We start from the raw sequence: 18,212 nt of genomic DNA, 5'->3' as shown, positions 1-18,212 counted from the left end.
CAATTGGAGGGGTGGAGGGGATGGACAGACTGCAGAGGGGACTTTCTGGGGTAATGGAAGGGTTCCGTGTCATGCCCGAGGTGGGAGCTACAGGGCTGTCTCCACCTGATAAGATGCATCATTTTAAATAGACACAGCTTACTGTATATAAATCACACTTCTCCAAAATGGATTGTTTATTTTTTAATTTTTTTAATTTTTAAAAGATTTATTTATTTGAGAAAGAGAGAGACAGAGCATGAGCACAAATGCAAGGACAGGCAGAGGGAAAGGAAGGGAATCTTAAGCAGACTTTGCACTGAGCACAGATCCCAATATCCCATGACCCTGAGACTATGACCTGAGCCAAAAATCAAGAGTCAGACACTTAACTGACTGAGCCACCCAGGTGACCCCAAAATGTATTTCTTTAAATGGCAGTTTTTAGAGACAAAATGAGAGAGAACCTAAAAAATCCGATATTGAAGATATGTGGATTCTGCAAGTAGAGGTTCTAACATGTGACCAACAAAAAAGTGTTCAGAACTAAAATATGTCAAAAGAAAAAAAGAGTGTCTAAAATACAGCTTGGAAAGGCACATTGTCTTCCAGGAAAAAGTGATAAAAAAATGATGAGCATAAAAACCTAGAGTTTCAGGCAGGATAGTGGCCACCCCAAATGCTTATACCCTAGTCCCTAGAACTTATAACTAGGTTATACTGCATAGCAAAAGGAATTTTGCAGATGTGGTTAAGATTATTATGGACCTCAAGATAAGAAGACTGTCCTAGCAGGATAATCTAATCACATGAGTCCTTAAAAGACAGAGAAACATCTCTGGCTGAAGTTAAAGAGATGCAAGAAAAGAGCAAGAGAGATTCCAAACATGAAGGGCACTCAACCTGCTGTTGCTGGCTCAGAGATGGAAGGGGCCAGGAGCCAAGGCATGAAGGCAACCTCTGGAAGTTGAGAACACTTCTCGGCAAACAGCTAGCAAGGAAGTGGAACTTTCTTTTTTTTAAGATTTTATATATTTATTCAGAGAGAGAGAGAGAGAGAGGCAGAGACACAGGCAGAGGGAGAAGCAGGCTCCATGCAGGGAGCCAATGCGGGACTCGATCCCAGGTCTCCAGGATCACGCCCTGGGCTATAGGCAGCGTTAAACCGCTGTACCACCAGGGCTGCCCGGAAGTGGAAGTTTCAATTCTACAACTGCACCCAACTGAATTCTGCCAACTATCTGAATTAGCCTGGAAGCAGATTCTCCCCCCAGGGTCCCCAGAGAAGTGCTCGGGCTACAGACACCCTGATTTTTGGCTTGGTGGGACCCAGCACAGGGGACCCGGCTGAATTTGCTGGGCTAGAAAACATGTATTAAACCACTTGGTTTACAGTGAATTGTCAGAGCAGCCATAGAAACTTAAAAGCTTTGAATTTTCTAACCTGGATAATTTTTTTTTTTAAATCAGGAACTTTGAAATAGCTTAGTAATAAAGCAAGCTATGTCCACCCACTCATTTTAAAGATGAAAACATCAACCCCATCAATGGGGTGTTTATGATTAAAAAAAAAACATAGAAAAGGATGAAATTACAAAGGATTGCTCTGTCATTGGAGAAAACAAATCAAGAGAATATATGTCTGAAATTAATGGTGTACTATATGTTAGCAAATCGAATTTTTCAGAAAAGGAAACATACACATTCTAGAAAATCAGAAACAAAAAACACTTAAAATAGAGGCCAGAATTTCAGCAATGATAACTTTAAAGGAATTAAACTATCCTATTAAAATACAAAGACTCAAATCTCAAAATCTATAGAAGATACAAACAAACTGTCCTCAGAAATGTAAAAAGTGTAAGGAATAAAGAAATGGGATAGGAAAATGTAAAAGGCCAGTATACATTTTAGGAAAGAAAAGATGACATTATTCTTTGATTAGGACTTGACACTGATGGGAAAGAGTAAAGTTATTTGAAGATTTTTAGAAAAAAAAATCATAGTGCAGTAAAATAGTCCCTATCTATATATCTATCCTAAAATTACCTGGTTTTCCAGAATTCAGCCAACACTTATTGCCGGCATCGGCTGCTAGGCGCTGGTGCTAAGGACAGTACATGCATTACTTGAATATAATCTTCACAACAACCTTACAGACAAGTACCATTATTTTCCTGACTGTAGATGAAAAACAACTGAAGCTTAACATGTGTACGAAAATTGAGCTTGTGAATAAAAACTCTGTAAGAAAGTGCAGGCCACTTGATTAAAACCACAAAATCTGGGGATTCTAACCCCAGACACCAGAGAGAGCAGCACACACCTCTGAATGGGAAGACTCCAAACTGTAAAAAAAAAAAAAAAAAAAAAAAAAAAAAAAAAAAAAAACTGTAAAAAATAAAGTCCCTCCCACTTTATTAATTTAGCAAATGAATGCAGTCTGATCCTTTTGTGTGTGTGTGTGACATAGAGAGATTGGAAATAGACAGGACAACTCTCAAGTTTTATGGGAGGTTAGTTGAGGATAGTCAAGGGTACGCTTAAAAGGAATAACAATTACACAGCATTTACACAGCCTGAGAAAAATGTACTAAAACGTGACAGTAATTCCTATAGTAGGAGACTGGTGATGGAGTCCTCTGTTTACCCAGCAAAGGCAACTGGGAATCAGAGAGGACAGTACAAATTATCCACTATCCAGTGCTGGGGTGATTTGGTAATAATTTGGGAGAGAACCACTGATGCCACATACCACAATCCCCAGGGATCAGAGTCACATATAAACCATGAAAACGTTCAAAGTACAGTTGACCCTTGAACAACTCGGGGTTTAGAGGTAAGACCACTTCCTCCTTCCACCAGCCCACGGTCCAAAATCCACATATAACTTCTGACTCCCCAGACTTTTACCCATAATGTAAACAGTCACTTACACACAGTTTGCATGTTGTAAGTAATATATACTGTCTTTTTAATAAAGCAAGCTAGAGGAAAGAAACGTGATTAAGAAAAGCATAAGGGGGATCCCTGGGTGGCGCAGCGGTTTGGCTCCTGCCTTTGGCCCAGGGCGCGATCCTGGGGACCCGGGATTGAGTCCCACGTCGGGCTCCCGGTGCATGGGGCCTGCTTCTGCCTCTGCCTGTGTCTCTGCCCCTCTCTCTCTCTCTGTGTGACTATCATAAATAAATTAAAAAAAAAATTTTAAAAAAAGAAAAGCATAAGGAAGAGGAAATACAGGTATAGTGCCATGCTGCAAAACATCCATGTGCAAGTGGACCATAGAAACTCAATGCTTTCTATGTGCCTGATCTTGCCCAGTAATTCCACCTTACATGATCTTGCCCAGTAATTCCACCCCAGCAAATGCATCCCATCTAGACAATCAGAGATGTGCAATTTGAGATTTGATGCAGTTTGTTTTTTTTTTTTTTTTTTTTTTTTTTTGAATCATGGTGAGTGATCAGAAACAAGCTACAGACAGCCAGAAAGATCTTTCTAAAACATAATCAGGATGACATGACTAGTTAAAATCCTCTCACTGCCTTCAAAATAAAGTCCAAATTCCTTAGTGAACCCTGAAGAACCTCCAAGACTTGCTTATGTTACCAGCTATATCTTTGCTGCCACCACCAGCTCTGTATCTTCTAGGCCTCTCTCCACACTCAGGACTTCAGCAGCCGGGCACGGCCCCCATAGGCCATCTGGTCGGCATGCAATCCCAAATACTAGACAGACTGCTCTTCTGACACTCGTGCACATCTCAGTACCTTAGTCCACACACCATCTCTCCCAAGAAGCTACTACCCCTGATTCCTAGACCTCTCAGTATGGTAATACAACCATTAAATTCTCTGCCTACCTTATTAGACCAACCTAAGAATGGGTGAAGCTTGAATTCAGGTTACCTAATGTAAAACTGGAGCTCTTCCTAGAATCACATGCCAGAGAATCACCGTCTACTGCTTAACAGCACTGAAATGCTGGACAATTCCCTGATCTTTCTGTGCCTTGGTGTCTTCAGCCCTAAAGTGAGGGTAAGAATAACACCTCTTCATGTAGTGTTGGAATTAAATTGTTGGAATTAAGCGAGTCAATCCACATAGACCTCCGGCACAAACAAAATCCTCAATATTAGCTGTTAGTACCAATGTGAGAAAAATAGGTGTCTGAAAGAAGACATAATTTGATTTTAGCAAATACAGCTCCCACAAATGGAGAAGCTAAAATAGCAGAGAAGAAAACATCCAAAGTGCTCTAAACTTGTCCTGTTTCCTTGGTTTTCACCTGTGAAAAATGGGAGAAAGGGCAACATAGCTGCAGAAGCATCAAAAATCCCAAAGAAATGGGGAAGTCTCTAGGGAAGGCCTCTTAAAACAACGATAAACCATATCAGCCGTCAACACATTCCACAGCTGAAAGCTAAGAAAGGTCAAAATTGCAGTTCTCTTGGCTTAGCTTTATAAGCTATAATTTTTATTTTCCTAATTAAAAAAAAAAAAGAAAAGCTTTTGAACATCCACTCTCTGTGTAAATTCAGAGCTCCAGCCATGGTAAACCACAGAGGTAGAAATATTTATCTTCTCCATGCAGGTTTGGCAGGCTTTCCTCGAGGGATCTGAAATATAGCTGCGTTCACCTTCTCCTTCATTGTCAACAAGCAAGCATCCCCAAACCACAAAAGACAGTGGTTATAGAAGGATGAACTGGAAGCTGAGGTATGTTGCGGTTTTGTTTGGAAATTGAGGGAATGAATAGAGTTAGAAGTGGTAGGAGGAAACTATAAACTTCACACTAGACAGCCAGGAACAGGCCAGAATCTGCCAGCAGCGTGAATTATAAAGGAAAATTGCATAGAGACCACAGAGGGAGAGAAGCAGAGGAAGCGGGGAGGAGGCGGCCACATGGGCTGGGAACAGGTGCTGTGGGCTCAGTCTTCTATGCTGGAGAGAAAAGAGTGGTGTCTTTCTGGAGGAAAGGGGAATAAGGGGAGCAGGAAACCAGCTGCAAAGTCAGGTAGGCTAACATTAAGAGCAGGTTTGGAAGGAATAGAGTCTGGACTCATGCAGCTTACGTGATCTTGTCCCTTCCAGTTCAATAAAATGAACAGGATTTTCAGACCATGAAAGGGACCCTGTGGACTACCCGATCCAGTGATTCCCAAACTCGGATGCACCCTCCCAAGTCACCTGGGGCACTTGCTAAAAATGCTGGTGACAAATTCACAGAGATGGAAAGCAGAAGGGAGGTGCCAGGGGCTGGGGGGAGGGCTAGGGGGAAACAGGGAGCCAGTGCTAATGGGGACAGAGTCTATGTTGGGGGAGATGAAGCAGTTCTGGAGGTGGGTGGTGGTGCTGGCTGCACAACCATGTCAGCATGTACTTAATGCTGCTAAACTATGCCCTTAAAAATGGTTAAAATGGTAATTTTTTAAATCAAACCACAACTGACACATGATATTCTATCCATTTCAGGTGCACACCAGAGTGAGTTGGTATTTTTATACATTACAAAATGATCCTTACGATAGGTGGATCATCACCACCTGTCACCATACAAAGTGATGAAATACTATGGACTGTATTTCCTATGCTGGACTTTTCATCCCCATGATTTATTTATTTTATAACTGTAAGTCTGTACCTCTTCAACCCCTTCACCTATTTTGTTATGGATATTGCCACACACACAAAAAAAGGTATCTGGCAGGGCCCCCCAAAAATGCCAGTGACTAAGCCCCCCTCCCTACAACAGTGTCCACCGTATGGGGCCCAGAGATCTGCATTTCAGTAGCACCACAGGTGATTCTGGTGGAAGTGATTTGACAGTTAGACTTTAAAATGGTATTATGGTTATGAAGGAGAAGAAAGAAAAGAAGGGGAAGGAGGAGGAGGAGGAGGAGGAGGAGGAAAAGTAGTGGTCCTTCTTATTTAGAGGCACATCCTGAAATATTGACAAATGAAGTGCCATGCTGTCTGGAGTTTTGCTTCAGTGTTGGTGGCACAGGAGGAACAAGAGTGGCCCTGGTAACTGAAGCCAAATGATGGACACATGGGGTTCATTATACTGTTCTCTCCTCTTTCATAGAAGTTTGACACTTTCTATAATAAAAAAGTTTTAAAAAAAGACTTAGCCAGGTGGCAGCCCTTCCCAACAGAGAAGTGAGCATGACTAAAGGGGTGGTGGGATGAGTAAGTCACGGGGATGAAAGGCATAGCGTAATGAGTACAGTCAGTGGTATGGCAACAGCTTTGTGTGGTCTTAGATCGTAGTAGCTACACTTGTGGTGAGCATAGCAAAATGTAAAAACTTGTAGAATCACTGTGTGGTACATCAGAAACTAATGTAACATTGTGTCAGCTATACTTGAATTAAGAAAAATATTAAAATGGGGGGGTGTAGAGGTTAGTGGCAACTTCTTGTAGGCAAGGCACAACCAACAGTTCAATGTGGCTGGAGATCCCACTCAAGGCAAAGCAAGGAAGAGCTTAGGGATGAGGCTGGGAACCCAGAAGGGTGATGCCCCCACCCCCTACCCACTAAGTCTGCTTGGCCCTGGGAATGAGTGTAAATCTTTGGGAGATGGGGAACCATTGGGATAGTCTCGATGTTGGAAAGAAAGAATCAGATTTGTGCCTTTGCTAGACTTTGTCCAGGAGTTGTGGGATGTCTGGGTTTGAGGGGACTGCATGGAAAGTGAATCAGAAGGCTGTTGCAAGTGTCCCGGGAAGTGAGTTCAGGACCTGGACAGGATGGTAGTAGGAACAGAGAGAAGGAGCTGGAATGGAGACAGATTTTAGTGGATATGGTTGCCACAACCAGTAGTTAACTACATATTAGGGAAGAATGAGAGAGAGAGAGAGAGGCAAGAATGACCCCAGGCTTGTGATTTGGGGAACTGGACAGCAACCCCATTAACCAAGAGAGGACACGCAGGAGGAGTAGCAATTATAATCTAGTTGTGTTCTGGGGACAGAAGATCCAGGTAGGATACATTATTCTAGATGAAAACTCTAAATCTTCCTTGTGTGACAACGGCACACTCCCTTTCAGCTATCTCTAATCTCTTTCTTCCCTTACAGAATCACAGGAGATCAGAGCAGGGAAAAGGTTCCAGTAGTATTGAGCCCAACACCCTTCCTGTACAGTTGGAAAGTATAGACATGTTAACTGACTCATCTACAAACTTTATTATTCTTTAAATATATTTAAGGCCATCCTCACTTCAAATAAAAAACAATAACAAATCAAACATCCGGAGAACCACTTCTTTCCATCAACTTTCCTACCAATATTCACTCCTTTTTCGGTACTCAAATACTTACCTCCTTCTAATTGGGAATTTGTGTCTTAAATCTCTGTAATGTTTACTTCTCTACCCTCTGAACAATACTATTCTAAAATTAACTGGAAAAGACTCTCTTGTCCATCTAGACAGCGTTTTCTTGGACTGCATCATTTTTCCTCAGCTTTCTAGATCTACACCCTTTCTTAAAACTTTAATGTTTTGGTCTGTACCACTGTGGTCCTTCATTGGGTCTCCTCTTCCCTCTGCTTACTACTCCTTCTCCTGCATCACCCAGTTCTTGCGTCCCCCCTCCTCTAGATCACTATGCTACAGTCATGAGCACAGAACTCCTCTCTCTTCACTCAGTTACTCTGGGGCCAGTCACCTCACAGCATCTACAGTTTCTTCTGGGTTCACTTCCAGGTCCAATTCTAGTCCATGTGGAAAAGTTCTGCGTGTGTCCTAAATGGGACCCTCCAATTCTCTTGGCTCATATCACTTGAGGCATGGTGCCTTCTCAAAGAGAAGTAATCCACATTCCCCTGGGGCTCACTGGGAGGGACCCCAGTTGGAAGGGACGTTGACAAATGAGCGTCTTCTGAAAACAGCAATGAGGTTGGTAAGGGACCTAAAAACAGCACATGAAAACCACTAGAAAAGGCAAAGAGTGATGAGCTTGGGAAAGAACACACTCTTGGGATCCAGTTTTCTTCAAATTTGTGAAAACCTGTCACAGAGGATGGGGCATAGATGTGGGTTGTTTTCTGTTTTGTTTTTCTGTTTTAGAAAGCAAAAATTTGAAGGAGGTGTATTTAGCTCAACCAGAGAAAAGTCCTGCATATAAGTCAGGTTGTTCAACAGAAAAATGAGTGGTCTCTCCTCGCAGGGAGCTCTGAATGTCACTGAAGGTTTTGAAGAAGAAATGCCTGCTCCGAGCGGAAAATGGCCATATTGCCTTTGAGATCCTTCCTCCTACAACACTCTGTGAATGCCCTCTTGGTAAATAGCCTATCAGCACCACAGACTTAATGTGTCTGACAGGGAATCATCTCTCCTGTGCAATTACTTGAATCTATCATTGGTGCTATTGTTCTTCTAGACTCCTGGATGAAACATCTCAGAGCACCTTTGATTCCGTGCTCTCTTTAGATCTCTATCTCTCTGTATCCAGAAGTTTCTTTGATTTGCTTTGCTCTTGATTCTCAATTTCCACTGACACCATTATACTCCAGATTTGCCAAATCACACATGGATGGACATCACTGGATTTTTGAGTTGCAATGGACTGTGGAGAAATCAAATCCCACCTGCTCATTTACAGGATGAGACACAGAAAAATTAAAGATTTGTCTAAGGTCACATTGTTAAAAGTGGTGGTTCTAGACTCTGAGATGCGCAGAGCCATATTCTTTCCACTGCTCCATACCGTAGCAGCTCTGGGATTTCTCCTTATAATTCCTCAGGCCACTCGGATACATTTCAACTGAACTGATTTTACAGAGAATGGCCATGTCTTAACCATGGAATGATTGATTTATTTGTATAATATTGTCATGGTCCTTGGTCAAATCATAAGTGTTAATCTAGATTGAGGAATTATCCTCAATCTCTTAATTGTAACAGACCACTGGGTCTGCTTTGAGTTAACAAACACTATTCTTTTATGTGCTTCTCACCAATACTGCCAAAGTGGGACTGCTGAATTGCGAAATAAAGAAGAATTCTAGCCAGCTCAAGCTCTCTAGAGTCTGAAAATTCAGGTCATTTGGATTTGAAATGTATCATTGTACTCCAGCGAGTACAAAACTTACATATATCATGTTAACTGGCTATGCCCTGATTACTCCCATAAATGGCCCTGGACTCACGTTGGTTCTTCTGTTGCTATTCTGGTCTCTTCTACTTCTTGTGCTTGTTTCAGCCAAGGTAATTTAGCTTCCACTGGACTTTTTTCTAAGAAAAAAGGAACATAAACAACAAGCTTAAGGGAGTTGGATACATGATCATTGTTTGCTGAAAGTTTCATCAATAAAGCAGTCATGCTTTGCGAATGCAAGCTGAGTCTTTTAGCACAGGACATGAAGCAGCTTCTGGAGTGAACAAGGCATTTCTGTCATATATTTTTTTAAATTAACACATTATCCAAATACAACCAGATGATCCCACAGCACAGTTGAGCATGTTCTCCAAGTGAACATAAAAATGCCTTTTTATTTTAAAAAAATGCCTTTTGCAAACTAACACCAATCTCTGTTATTTACATATTAAAGCTCTTACTTCAAGCCTATCGGCTTGCTTTCTTTTGCCACAAATTCTAGTTGCCCTTGAGTAAAGAAATCACCAGAGAAAATCAAATAACATAGCTGTTTAGAAAGTTGGGAGGAGGAGAATCTGTGCTTTGGTTTACTTAAAATTTGATTGTTGTAGTTGCTGAAGGCACTCATTACCAATTACAACCATCATGCAGGAGCAAGATGCATGCTCCCTTCTGTCCATGAAGCCTCCCTAAGATATGAAGAAATAGTAGTTATGAGAGAAGAAAGGAAATAATTTTGGACTGCTGCAGAGAAATCACAGACACTAAGAACGTGGCTATGACAGCACCATCAACTGTATAAGGAAGGAGGCAAGACTTCCCTGATGAAGTTATATAACCAGGATTTGTCCTTTCCATGGCAGCCAATGATTTTTCTGGAAAGCAGACACAGTAAATCAATATTTGCCCAATGGTTGATTATGAGGCTGTTTGTATGGACAATGAACCCTGAAATAATGAAGGAAAATTTTACTATCCTTTCTAAGATATTAAGGAAGACTTCTTGGCACTAACAGGTGGGAATACTCCCTCTCTTATTTCCAGAAAGGAAATACTTGTCATAAGGGTTGGAAAGATGACCTCACAAAAATATTCAGAAATAATCCTGTATAGAGAGGAACGTATATCTGAGAGATGATACCAAGGCTTCCTGCCCCTGGATGCTACCCATTTCTGCTAATTCATGTGGAACAAATAGGAACAACAAAAGAAACTCTAGAAGTATCTATAGGTCTAGATTGGGAGCTGAAAGTCTTCATTCATTCCATAGTAGGCAACAGGACACATGACGAAGAGGATGTATAAAATATTGTGAGAACAAAGACTGAGAACCCTAGGGGAAATTTCCTCCCCCTCTTCCTCTTTATTCTTCTTCTCCATTTCTACACCAACCTTTTTCTCTTCCCATTCACCCTGCTTCTTTTTCTTCAAAGCAGGGATTACACCAAATTATTGTAATTCTTGTCACACCAAGAAACATTAGTGTAAGCCCAGACAGATAGGAGCCCCTCTCTATGTACTGAGTCAATACCAGCTCACTTCCACCCTGCATCCCCCCAGATCACTTAAACACATCGGTCCAGCTTCTTTACATAGGTGGACGGGTCTATTGCCGTCTACAGGTGAAACCATTTTTTAAGAAAGTAAGTTGAATGTAAATGCTACAATATTGGAAAACACATTTGTTTCCCATACCACAAACTTACCTTTTGGTTTATAACATGGGATGGGAATGATACACTCCTCTTTAATGTGTAACTTCAGTTGTGGGTTGCATCCGCCAACATGCTGTCCACGGTGATTGATACACAGAACAACGCGGTAACGTAACCCTCGGCCGCAAGTCACTGTGCACTTGAAAGAAGAAATGAGAGGCCAGTGAAAGTCTTGCTCCTGAACAGACCCACAAAGGTGTTAATGACTCATGCCAAGAAGAGCCACTCATTTACATGAATATTAAGCAAAAAAGCCTGTCAGACAAATATGTAAAGAAGGGGCTAGAAGCTGATTTTCAGTGATTCTTATGTTTCAGGGCCCCTCTTTTGCAAGGCATCCTTCCAATTCTCCATTTGAAAGGTATTTTAGATGAGGCCACAGCACAAGAAAATCTGAAATGCCCTGAAATCTTTCTGCTCAAATATGAGAGAAACCTGATAGAAGTTTTCTCAAATTTGATTAAAATTTTTTATGACATTATCCAAAGTAAGTTGTGAGAATGGAAAAAAAAAAGCTTTTTAAACTATTAATTAAAAAAGCAAATTCTGATCAATCACCCCACTCTTATGACACTGAACAAATATTCTAATCAACTGAGTGAGGTTTGACATTAGACCCTATTTCTGGGAAACTGACTCCCCAACCTCAAGATTTATCTACTTGAAATATATATGACACTGAGAGGCTGTTGCATACTGGCCAAGAAAGAAACAAAAATTCTGCCCAAAGATAAAGAAAATGGTATGATTATAAGGTATAACTATAGCAGAAGTGGTCAATCCAAAGGAGTACTGCCTCCTCCTATTCCTCCTCTTCAGGAAGCTGGACATTTATTCCAACAATGCTGTCAGTATTTATGTTTCCAGAACCCCTCTTTGGAGCTGAATATATCTGTAATGATAGCAGATTCTTGTTACTGAGAATGTATTTAATTTTTGTAAAGAAATGAAAAGTATCAAAAGCCAAGAAAGGTAAATGAGATGATTTGGTTAACAACTTTCTGTTTTGAAACTATGAGTGACGATAAAGTCATGATATTGATACGGGTGTGTTGGCAGGGGTGCTATAAAAGCTCTAAAGCCAACACAAAACATGTAGATGAGACTTGTAAGACCTGAAAACAAGTTCTGCAGGTTATAGAGTTAAAAATCTTGATTTCTGATGATAGATCATAATGTGGTTTTTGGTACATCACTCAGGAGTTCAATAACTGAAAATCTTACTATAATAATATCCTCCCACCTCAGGCTACTTATTTATGTGAACAAGGTTTCCTGGTGTGTACATACAAAACAAAACTAAACTAAACTAAACTAAACTAAACTAAACTAAACAAGAAATCCGCAGTTAAAAATTAAGAATAAAATTACTGCTGAACCCATCTCTCATTCTGGCAATGGACTATTTTTTCAAGACCCCCTCATTCTCTAGAAAGATTGATAAAATTGTTTACCAAAATTTGAAATCTATTTATTATTTCTAATATTAAAGCCTAATGGCCACAGGAAAATGAAATAAATTTATTTCAAATAAAATTAATTAATTTCCATCACCATACATATTTTCTTGGAGAAAAGTAAGAGTTTAACCAATAAAAGACTATAAAGCATAAATGTACTTTATATTAAGATAAATTTCTATGGGGAGAGTAGATTGAAAATGTGAGTTCAAGGGGGAAAAATGTAAACTATCCAAATTGTTCAAGAAGAACTTCTCCATGTGTGTTTTTTTTTTTAAGGGAAAGATGGCAAGGGTAGAAATTAACATGGCATTTACATTCTGCTGGACACATTTTTTAGCCATAACACTTTTATTTTTAAAATGCCAGCATTCACAACATGTTAGAAATGACAGTCTTTTGATACTTATTATTTAAACTTACACAAAAATTTTAAATGTCAGGGCACCTGGGTGGATCAGCAGTTAAGCAACCAACTCTTGGTTTTGGCTTAGGTCATGATCTCAGGGTCCTGGAACAAGCCCCACAATGGACTCTGTGCTCAGTGAGGAGTCTGCTTGTTCCTCTCCCTCTGCTCCTCCCCCCTCAAATAAATGAATAAATAAAATCTTTAAAAAAACTTTTAGATATCAACCTAAATATATGTGAAGGGGTATATAATTTTGCAAACATCTTTTAGGGGGTATGTGAAAAAAGGATCAACAACACCTTGATTAAAGTCTGAGGTTTAATTAAAAGTGTCCTGTCCTCAAATCTTACCTGAGACCACTCCATGGCGATCCACTTGGGGCAGTCAAACAGGTTGCAGGTCTGCATGACCTTGGGTTTGGGAGCATACATACACTTCCATTCTTCCACCTGGAGTATCTCTCCATGCATGGACTCCTCCACACACACGAAGCTCCGCCTCTGAATCCCACCTCCGCAGGACACTGAGCACGCAGTCCAAGGATTATGTTCCCAGCTCAAAAGCAAACAAATAAAAGATACATTATTTGTCATTTGCTTTTTGTTTCAAGCTTACTAAGGTGATGGATGCCAGGTGTAGTTCAGTTGAAAGCACACAGGGCTTGGAGTCATGAGACTTTTATCTTGACTGCCATACAGTAACGGGTACTTCACTCCTCTGATCCTGAGGAAATACTATACCTGCCCTTGTGCCCCTTCCCAGGGCCATTCTGAGAATCACATTGGTTAAAATGGAGGGTATGAAAGGATTCTTTAAACTGTCTCTCCATTATAAATACAGATAATACTACTAGAGAATAACAGAAACTGAAGGTCAGAAACTAGTCATCTGGGTGTAAAAGGGAATTCACATTTCCTGACCAACTGCAATGCCTGAGCTCCCTCTGTACTAGCCAGTTACCCAAGCTGTATTAACACCTCCAGTAATGGGAAATGTCGCTGTTTGAGGGAGCATATTCCACCTAATTCTTTTTTTTTAAAGACTTTATTTATTTATTCATGAGAGACACACAGAGAGAGGCAGAGACACAGGCAGAGGGAGAAGCAGGCTCCTTGTAGGCAGCCCAATGCAGGACTCGATCCCAGGATCCTGGGATCACCACCTGAGCCAAAGGCAGATGCTCAACCACTGAGCCACCCAGGTGACCCCCTAATTCTTAGACAGATCTTCCTTATTATGGAGTTGAAGTCTGCTTTCCCTTAGCTCTTTGTAAAGGATCTAATATCTATCCCTCTTACATTTCAGACTACTGCCACAGATATTTCACAATTCCTTGCAAACTACTTAGAGCTAACTGCAGAATGGAAAAAAGCAAACACGTAACTCACCGAGGGAGAGGCTGGAAGTGGTCATAGGGCATGATCTCTTTAAACCCATCACTACAAATGAAATAATTGGGACAATGTCATTTTTCAATCAATTAACATATTTATTAGTTTGACCAATATCCCAAAAGACAGAGCTCTTTCCGATTGAAAACTATTTATGCCAAGTGTTGGGAACTCTTCCTAAAAGCTCAGCCACCATCTTTTTGATTTTTGGGAACGTTTCCAGCACACGCCATCCCCAGTTATATGAAAATACAAAAACTAGTGGAAGGAAAGAGTGTTTCTTAATTTAGATAAATCTATTTTTTATCATCTAAAAATATTTTTTGGATATAATATATTAATGATATTAACACACTATCATATTAGTAAGAATATTCAGAAAAACTTTATTTCATAGAATTTGTCCTTTGAAAAGGTCTCTATTAATAATTATGTTCACCTGGGATTACAGGAAATGGGCAGTTCAGTGATAGGAAATGAAATCCACTGAGAATGCTTCCTTTTCCACTTGCACACTTCTGCCGCAGCCAGCTGGCAGATGTCGGGGGGATTCTGGGACTTGATATTGTGCTGTTATTTTAAGATACTGTAGTAAAGCCAGGAAACTTCCCCAGGCAATCCAAGTCAGCAGGTACTAAATTATGCAACAGGGATAGTTTATGCATAGCTTTTCTGCTTTGGCATTAAAACTTTTTACTTCCTTGCACAATGCATCATTTATACCGAATTTAATGTGAACACTTCAAAAGTCAAAACGTGGTAATGGGTGACCCAGTTTAAAAGTGAAAATGGTGAGTTCAAGATATTTATGACTAGCAGATGGACAGGACCTCATACTTGGACTGTATGCAGGAGATACTCAAAGGGGTTCATGACAAAGGGGTAAGTATCCAAGCGCACACACACGACCAGATGGGAGAGCCCCAGACCCAGTGAGCTGGTGAGCCTGGTCCCTGCTGAGCAAGGTTACAAACACAGATAGGGCCACTGGCATGTGTTCAAGGTCACATGGTGCAAAGGTCACTGCAAAGACTGATCAGTCTCAGCCACAGTTGATTTATTTCTTTTTAGAGCAAAACCCACAGGTAATTATGCAAACCTTGATGGGCAAGGGTCCATGCTGCACTCCTTCAGTTTGGGTTTTGGTTTTACGTTTTCGGGGTAGTAATGGCAGTAATGGTCAGGAACGACCCTCTTCAAGCGGATATCCACACATTCAGCTGAATTGAGCTGATAACCTAAAGGAAAAAGAAAAGGCAGTTCTGAATACTGAATGGTGTCCTTTTCACGTGGCAGTGATCACTTGCCACACAGTTTTTTTTCCCCTCAAGAAATTTAACTCAATGGTTCTCATCCCTGGCTACACAATGGAACCCCTGGGAAATTCTAGCACACATCACTGCCTGAGTCCCTATGAAGGGTCCAATGAAGCCAGAAACGCTGTGGCTTGGTCTAGAAAATTGTGTTTTATTTTGTTTTGTTTTGTTTTGAACCGTTTTTAGGTTCTTCTAAGATAACTAAAATGTGTGGCCAAGATTGGGAATGATTACTGGAACTGATTACAGTAGTCTAAGCACTTTCAACGAGAAAGTTACAACAGACTCCTTTATAGAATACCTGAACCTTGGGGCAGAGGTCCGTTCGTTGGCCTGTCTCCTGACCGTCCCCATGACTTCCCCTCTTTGCCTGTCACCACCCACCTCTCGATTCCCCCAGAGATATCTGTTCTTTGTTCATATGTTCTTAAATATACATCTGCCTTATGTAATGTTGTTTGAGGGTATCTGTTTTAACTAAAAAAGTATTTTAAATCTTATTCTATTTTCTACTTTTCTCACTCAACATAACATTGTCGAGAGCTACCCATGTGCCTGGTAGGTGCTTCCTCCCACTGCTTAATATCCTGTTGCTGGCGTATACCACGTTTCACTCTTTTGCTGTCCTGGGGGATGTGGGGGCATCTCTGATGCCCACAAACTTTTCTAACTAGGGAAGTAAGCATTATAGGGAGAACCCAAATCCATCTCCTATACCGTCCCCTGCCTCCAAAGGCTTCAGAGGAGAAGGGATCAAGACTCACTTCCGATTCTATTAAATTCAAATTGTCATCTCTAAGGAAAGTGAACATTCCAAATGGATGAGTGCTATAAACTTTAAAAACTCACAAAATGAAGCTTCTATTTCCTGAAATATCTGATTCCAGGTTTCCTGTCACTACATAAGTGTCATGCTAAGTTAAAAAAAAAAAAAGGCAATTTTTCAAAACCAGAATGAGCTCTTCAGGGAAAAAAAAAATGCCCAAAGCTAAGCTCTCAGCCACAGCCAATTGGTCTAAAGGTCTAAAAATACATTTAAGGGCTTGATTGTCGAGAGGAATCTGATTTTATAAACCACTAGACAGCTTTCTGCAGGCCATGGCTTGGATGTAAGCTGAGTGCAGAAGGACAGACTGGTATGCATTATAAAAAGCAAGGTTGAAACCGCAAGAACGAAAATCCAAATGGAGTCAATAAAATGTTACTCGGGTGCCAATATCTGCCAGAGAGTCTACAATATCAGATGGTAGCAGTGATCCCAGAACTCTTTCCAGGCTAATCTTAAGAGTCCCATGTAGATGATTACAGACGAGACCAGGAAAGTCCATCCAAGTATCTTAGGAAGCAGGGAACTAAGTCCCCTGATTATCTGACCACTCAGAAATGGCCTTTTCATGTATCATATACACTTGATTACTGATATAATTAAATTCTGGTAATTCTCTCCTTGTGGGTTTTATGTGTGTGTTTTTATTTCCTCCAACACAAGAATAGAATGAGATTATAGCTCCTTGAATTAAAGAAAAATCTTTCTTCTAAATGGAAATATACTTCTAGGAGACAAAAAGCATACAGGTGTTTATCATTTTAGGAGAGACAATTTTCCTCTGTAATTTTATGGCAGTACAGAGATAACTTAAAGAGAAGGAAATAAGGCAGATTGGCTTCCTATCCTATATTATGAACAAATGTATTGAGATTCTGCTAGTGTGCACAAAATGGCAGGCTGCAAGGGGAACCCCCAAAAGCAGCCTAAAGTCTGCCTCTGTTCTTACAACTATCACTCTGCTTCTGCTTGGTGGGCAGACTCACTGTTAGGTGCTCCCATCCATGATTCTAGCAGGGCTGAGTGTGTCTTTCCTTTGGTCCCCATGTATGAGACATATTTGTTTTCCTTCCAAGGATTTAATCAACGGAACTAAGCCAAATCCCATTACAAATGTCCCTCCCAGAAAGTGGAAAGCTTCTCTTTTATCTTCTGTGTCTGAATGGGAACATCTCTCTGAATAACTGGGTGTGAGAGTTAGCAAATAAATTAAAAAGAAAGAGATGTTTGTTTTCCTGCTGAGTAAGAATAAAAAAAGCCCCACCAGCTCTTTGCTTTTGTTTTGGGGGCCATGAGAGACTCTGTGTTCCCTGGAGCCATGACCCACATGACTCTGAAGTGGTAGGATTCTGCTTCTGGATATCAAGTGTACAAGGAGGGATCTATAGATATGTCCCATTTCGCCAGAGAGCTTTTCACTATCAGCACTGAGTCATGTATGTATCTCATAATTCATCACCGGAAAATGCCAGGAGTGGGGACGGCCAGAACTCTGCAGATCATGCAGAGACATTGTTAACAAGATTCAGGCTTGTCTAGACTCTGACATAACAGGTATTTCGCGAGCACTCACTAATTGCCAGGCACTGTACTGGGCTCCTTGACATGTGTCCTCTCATTTTGTCTCCCAATGATGCTGCAGGGAAGGGGGGATCAACCTGTTTATGGATGATCAAATTAATGTTCAAAGATATCTCAGAGCAAAGTAGTGGCAAAGCCAAGGAGTGAGTCCAGGTCCCTGAACTTAAGCTCCATGGCCACACTGCCTCTTGATGTAAATGTTGTCACACAATTTTTGGAGAACAAGTTTGGCCAGAATGAGCCTGAGGCCCAGGTCTGGAAAGACTCATGGAACTGACACAGATCATGGTCTCAATTCCAAACACTGTTTCACCTCAATCAGCTTTCAACAAGACTAAATGTGTTGTAAGAATTTCCTTGGGGTCACTGTTACAAGGTCACTGACTCAAAGCTCTGAAGGAGCTTCTGCCTGAGAACGATGTTCAGCATGT

General features: G+C 40.8%; 1 protein-coding gene across 3 annotated transcripts in view; it reads right to left on the bottom strand.

Annotated features, from left to right (window-relative positions):
- ADAMTSL3 (ADAMTS like 3) overlaps positions 1-18,212 on the bottom strand; it is a 335,305-nt gene that overhangs the window by 117,736 nt on the left and 199,357 nt on the right. For all 3 annotated transcript variants that reach the window (XM_072737443.1, XM_072737441.1, XM_072737442.1), the window contains 5 exons: positions 15,158-15,296; positions 14,056-14,106; positions 13,018-13,222; positions 10,790-10,937; positions 9,136-9,220 (listed from right to left, as the gene is read on the bottom strand). In XM_072737443.1, coding sequence (XP_072593544.1) covers positions 9,136-9,220; positions 10,790-10,937; positions 13,018-13,222; positions 14,056-14,106; positions 15,158-15,296 — 628 coding nt within the window. The remainder of the gene's footprint in view (positions 1-9,135; positions 9,221-10,789; positions 10,938-13,017; positions 13,223-14,055; positions 14,107-15,157; positions 15,297-18,212) is intronic.

This window comes from Vulpes vulpes, chromosome 14 (genome assembly GCF_048418805.1).
Source record: "Vulpes vulpes isolate BD-2025 chromosome 14, VulVul3, whole genome shotgun sequence".
Lineage (NCBI taxonomy): Eukaryota > Metazoa > Chordata > Mammalia > Carnivora > Canidae > Vulpes > Vulpes vulpes.
Note: the sequence above shows the minus strand (reverse complement) of the source record. Positions and strands in the feature narration are given on the sequence as shown.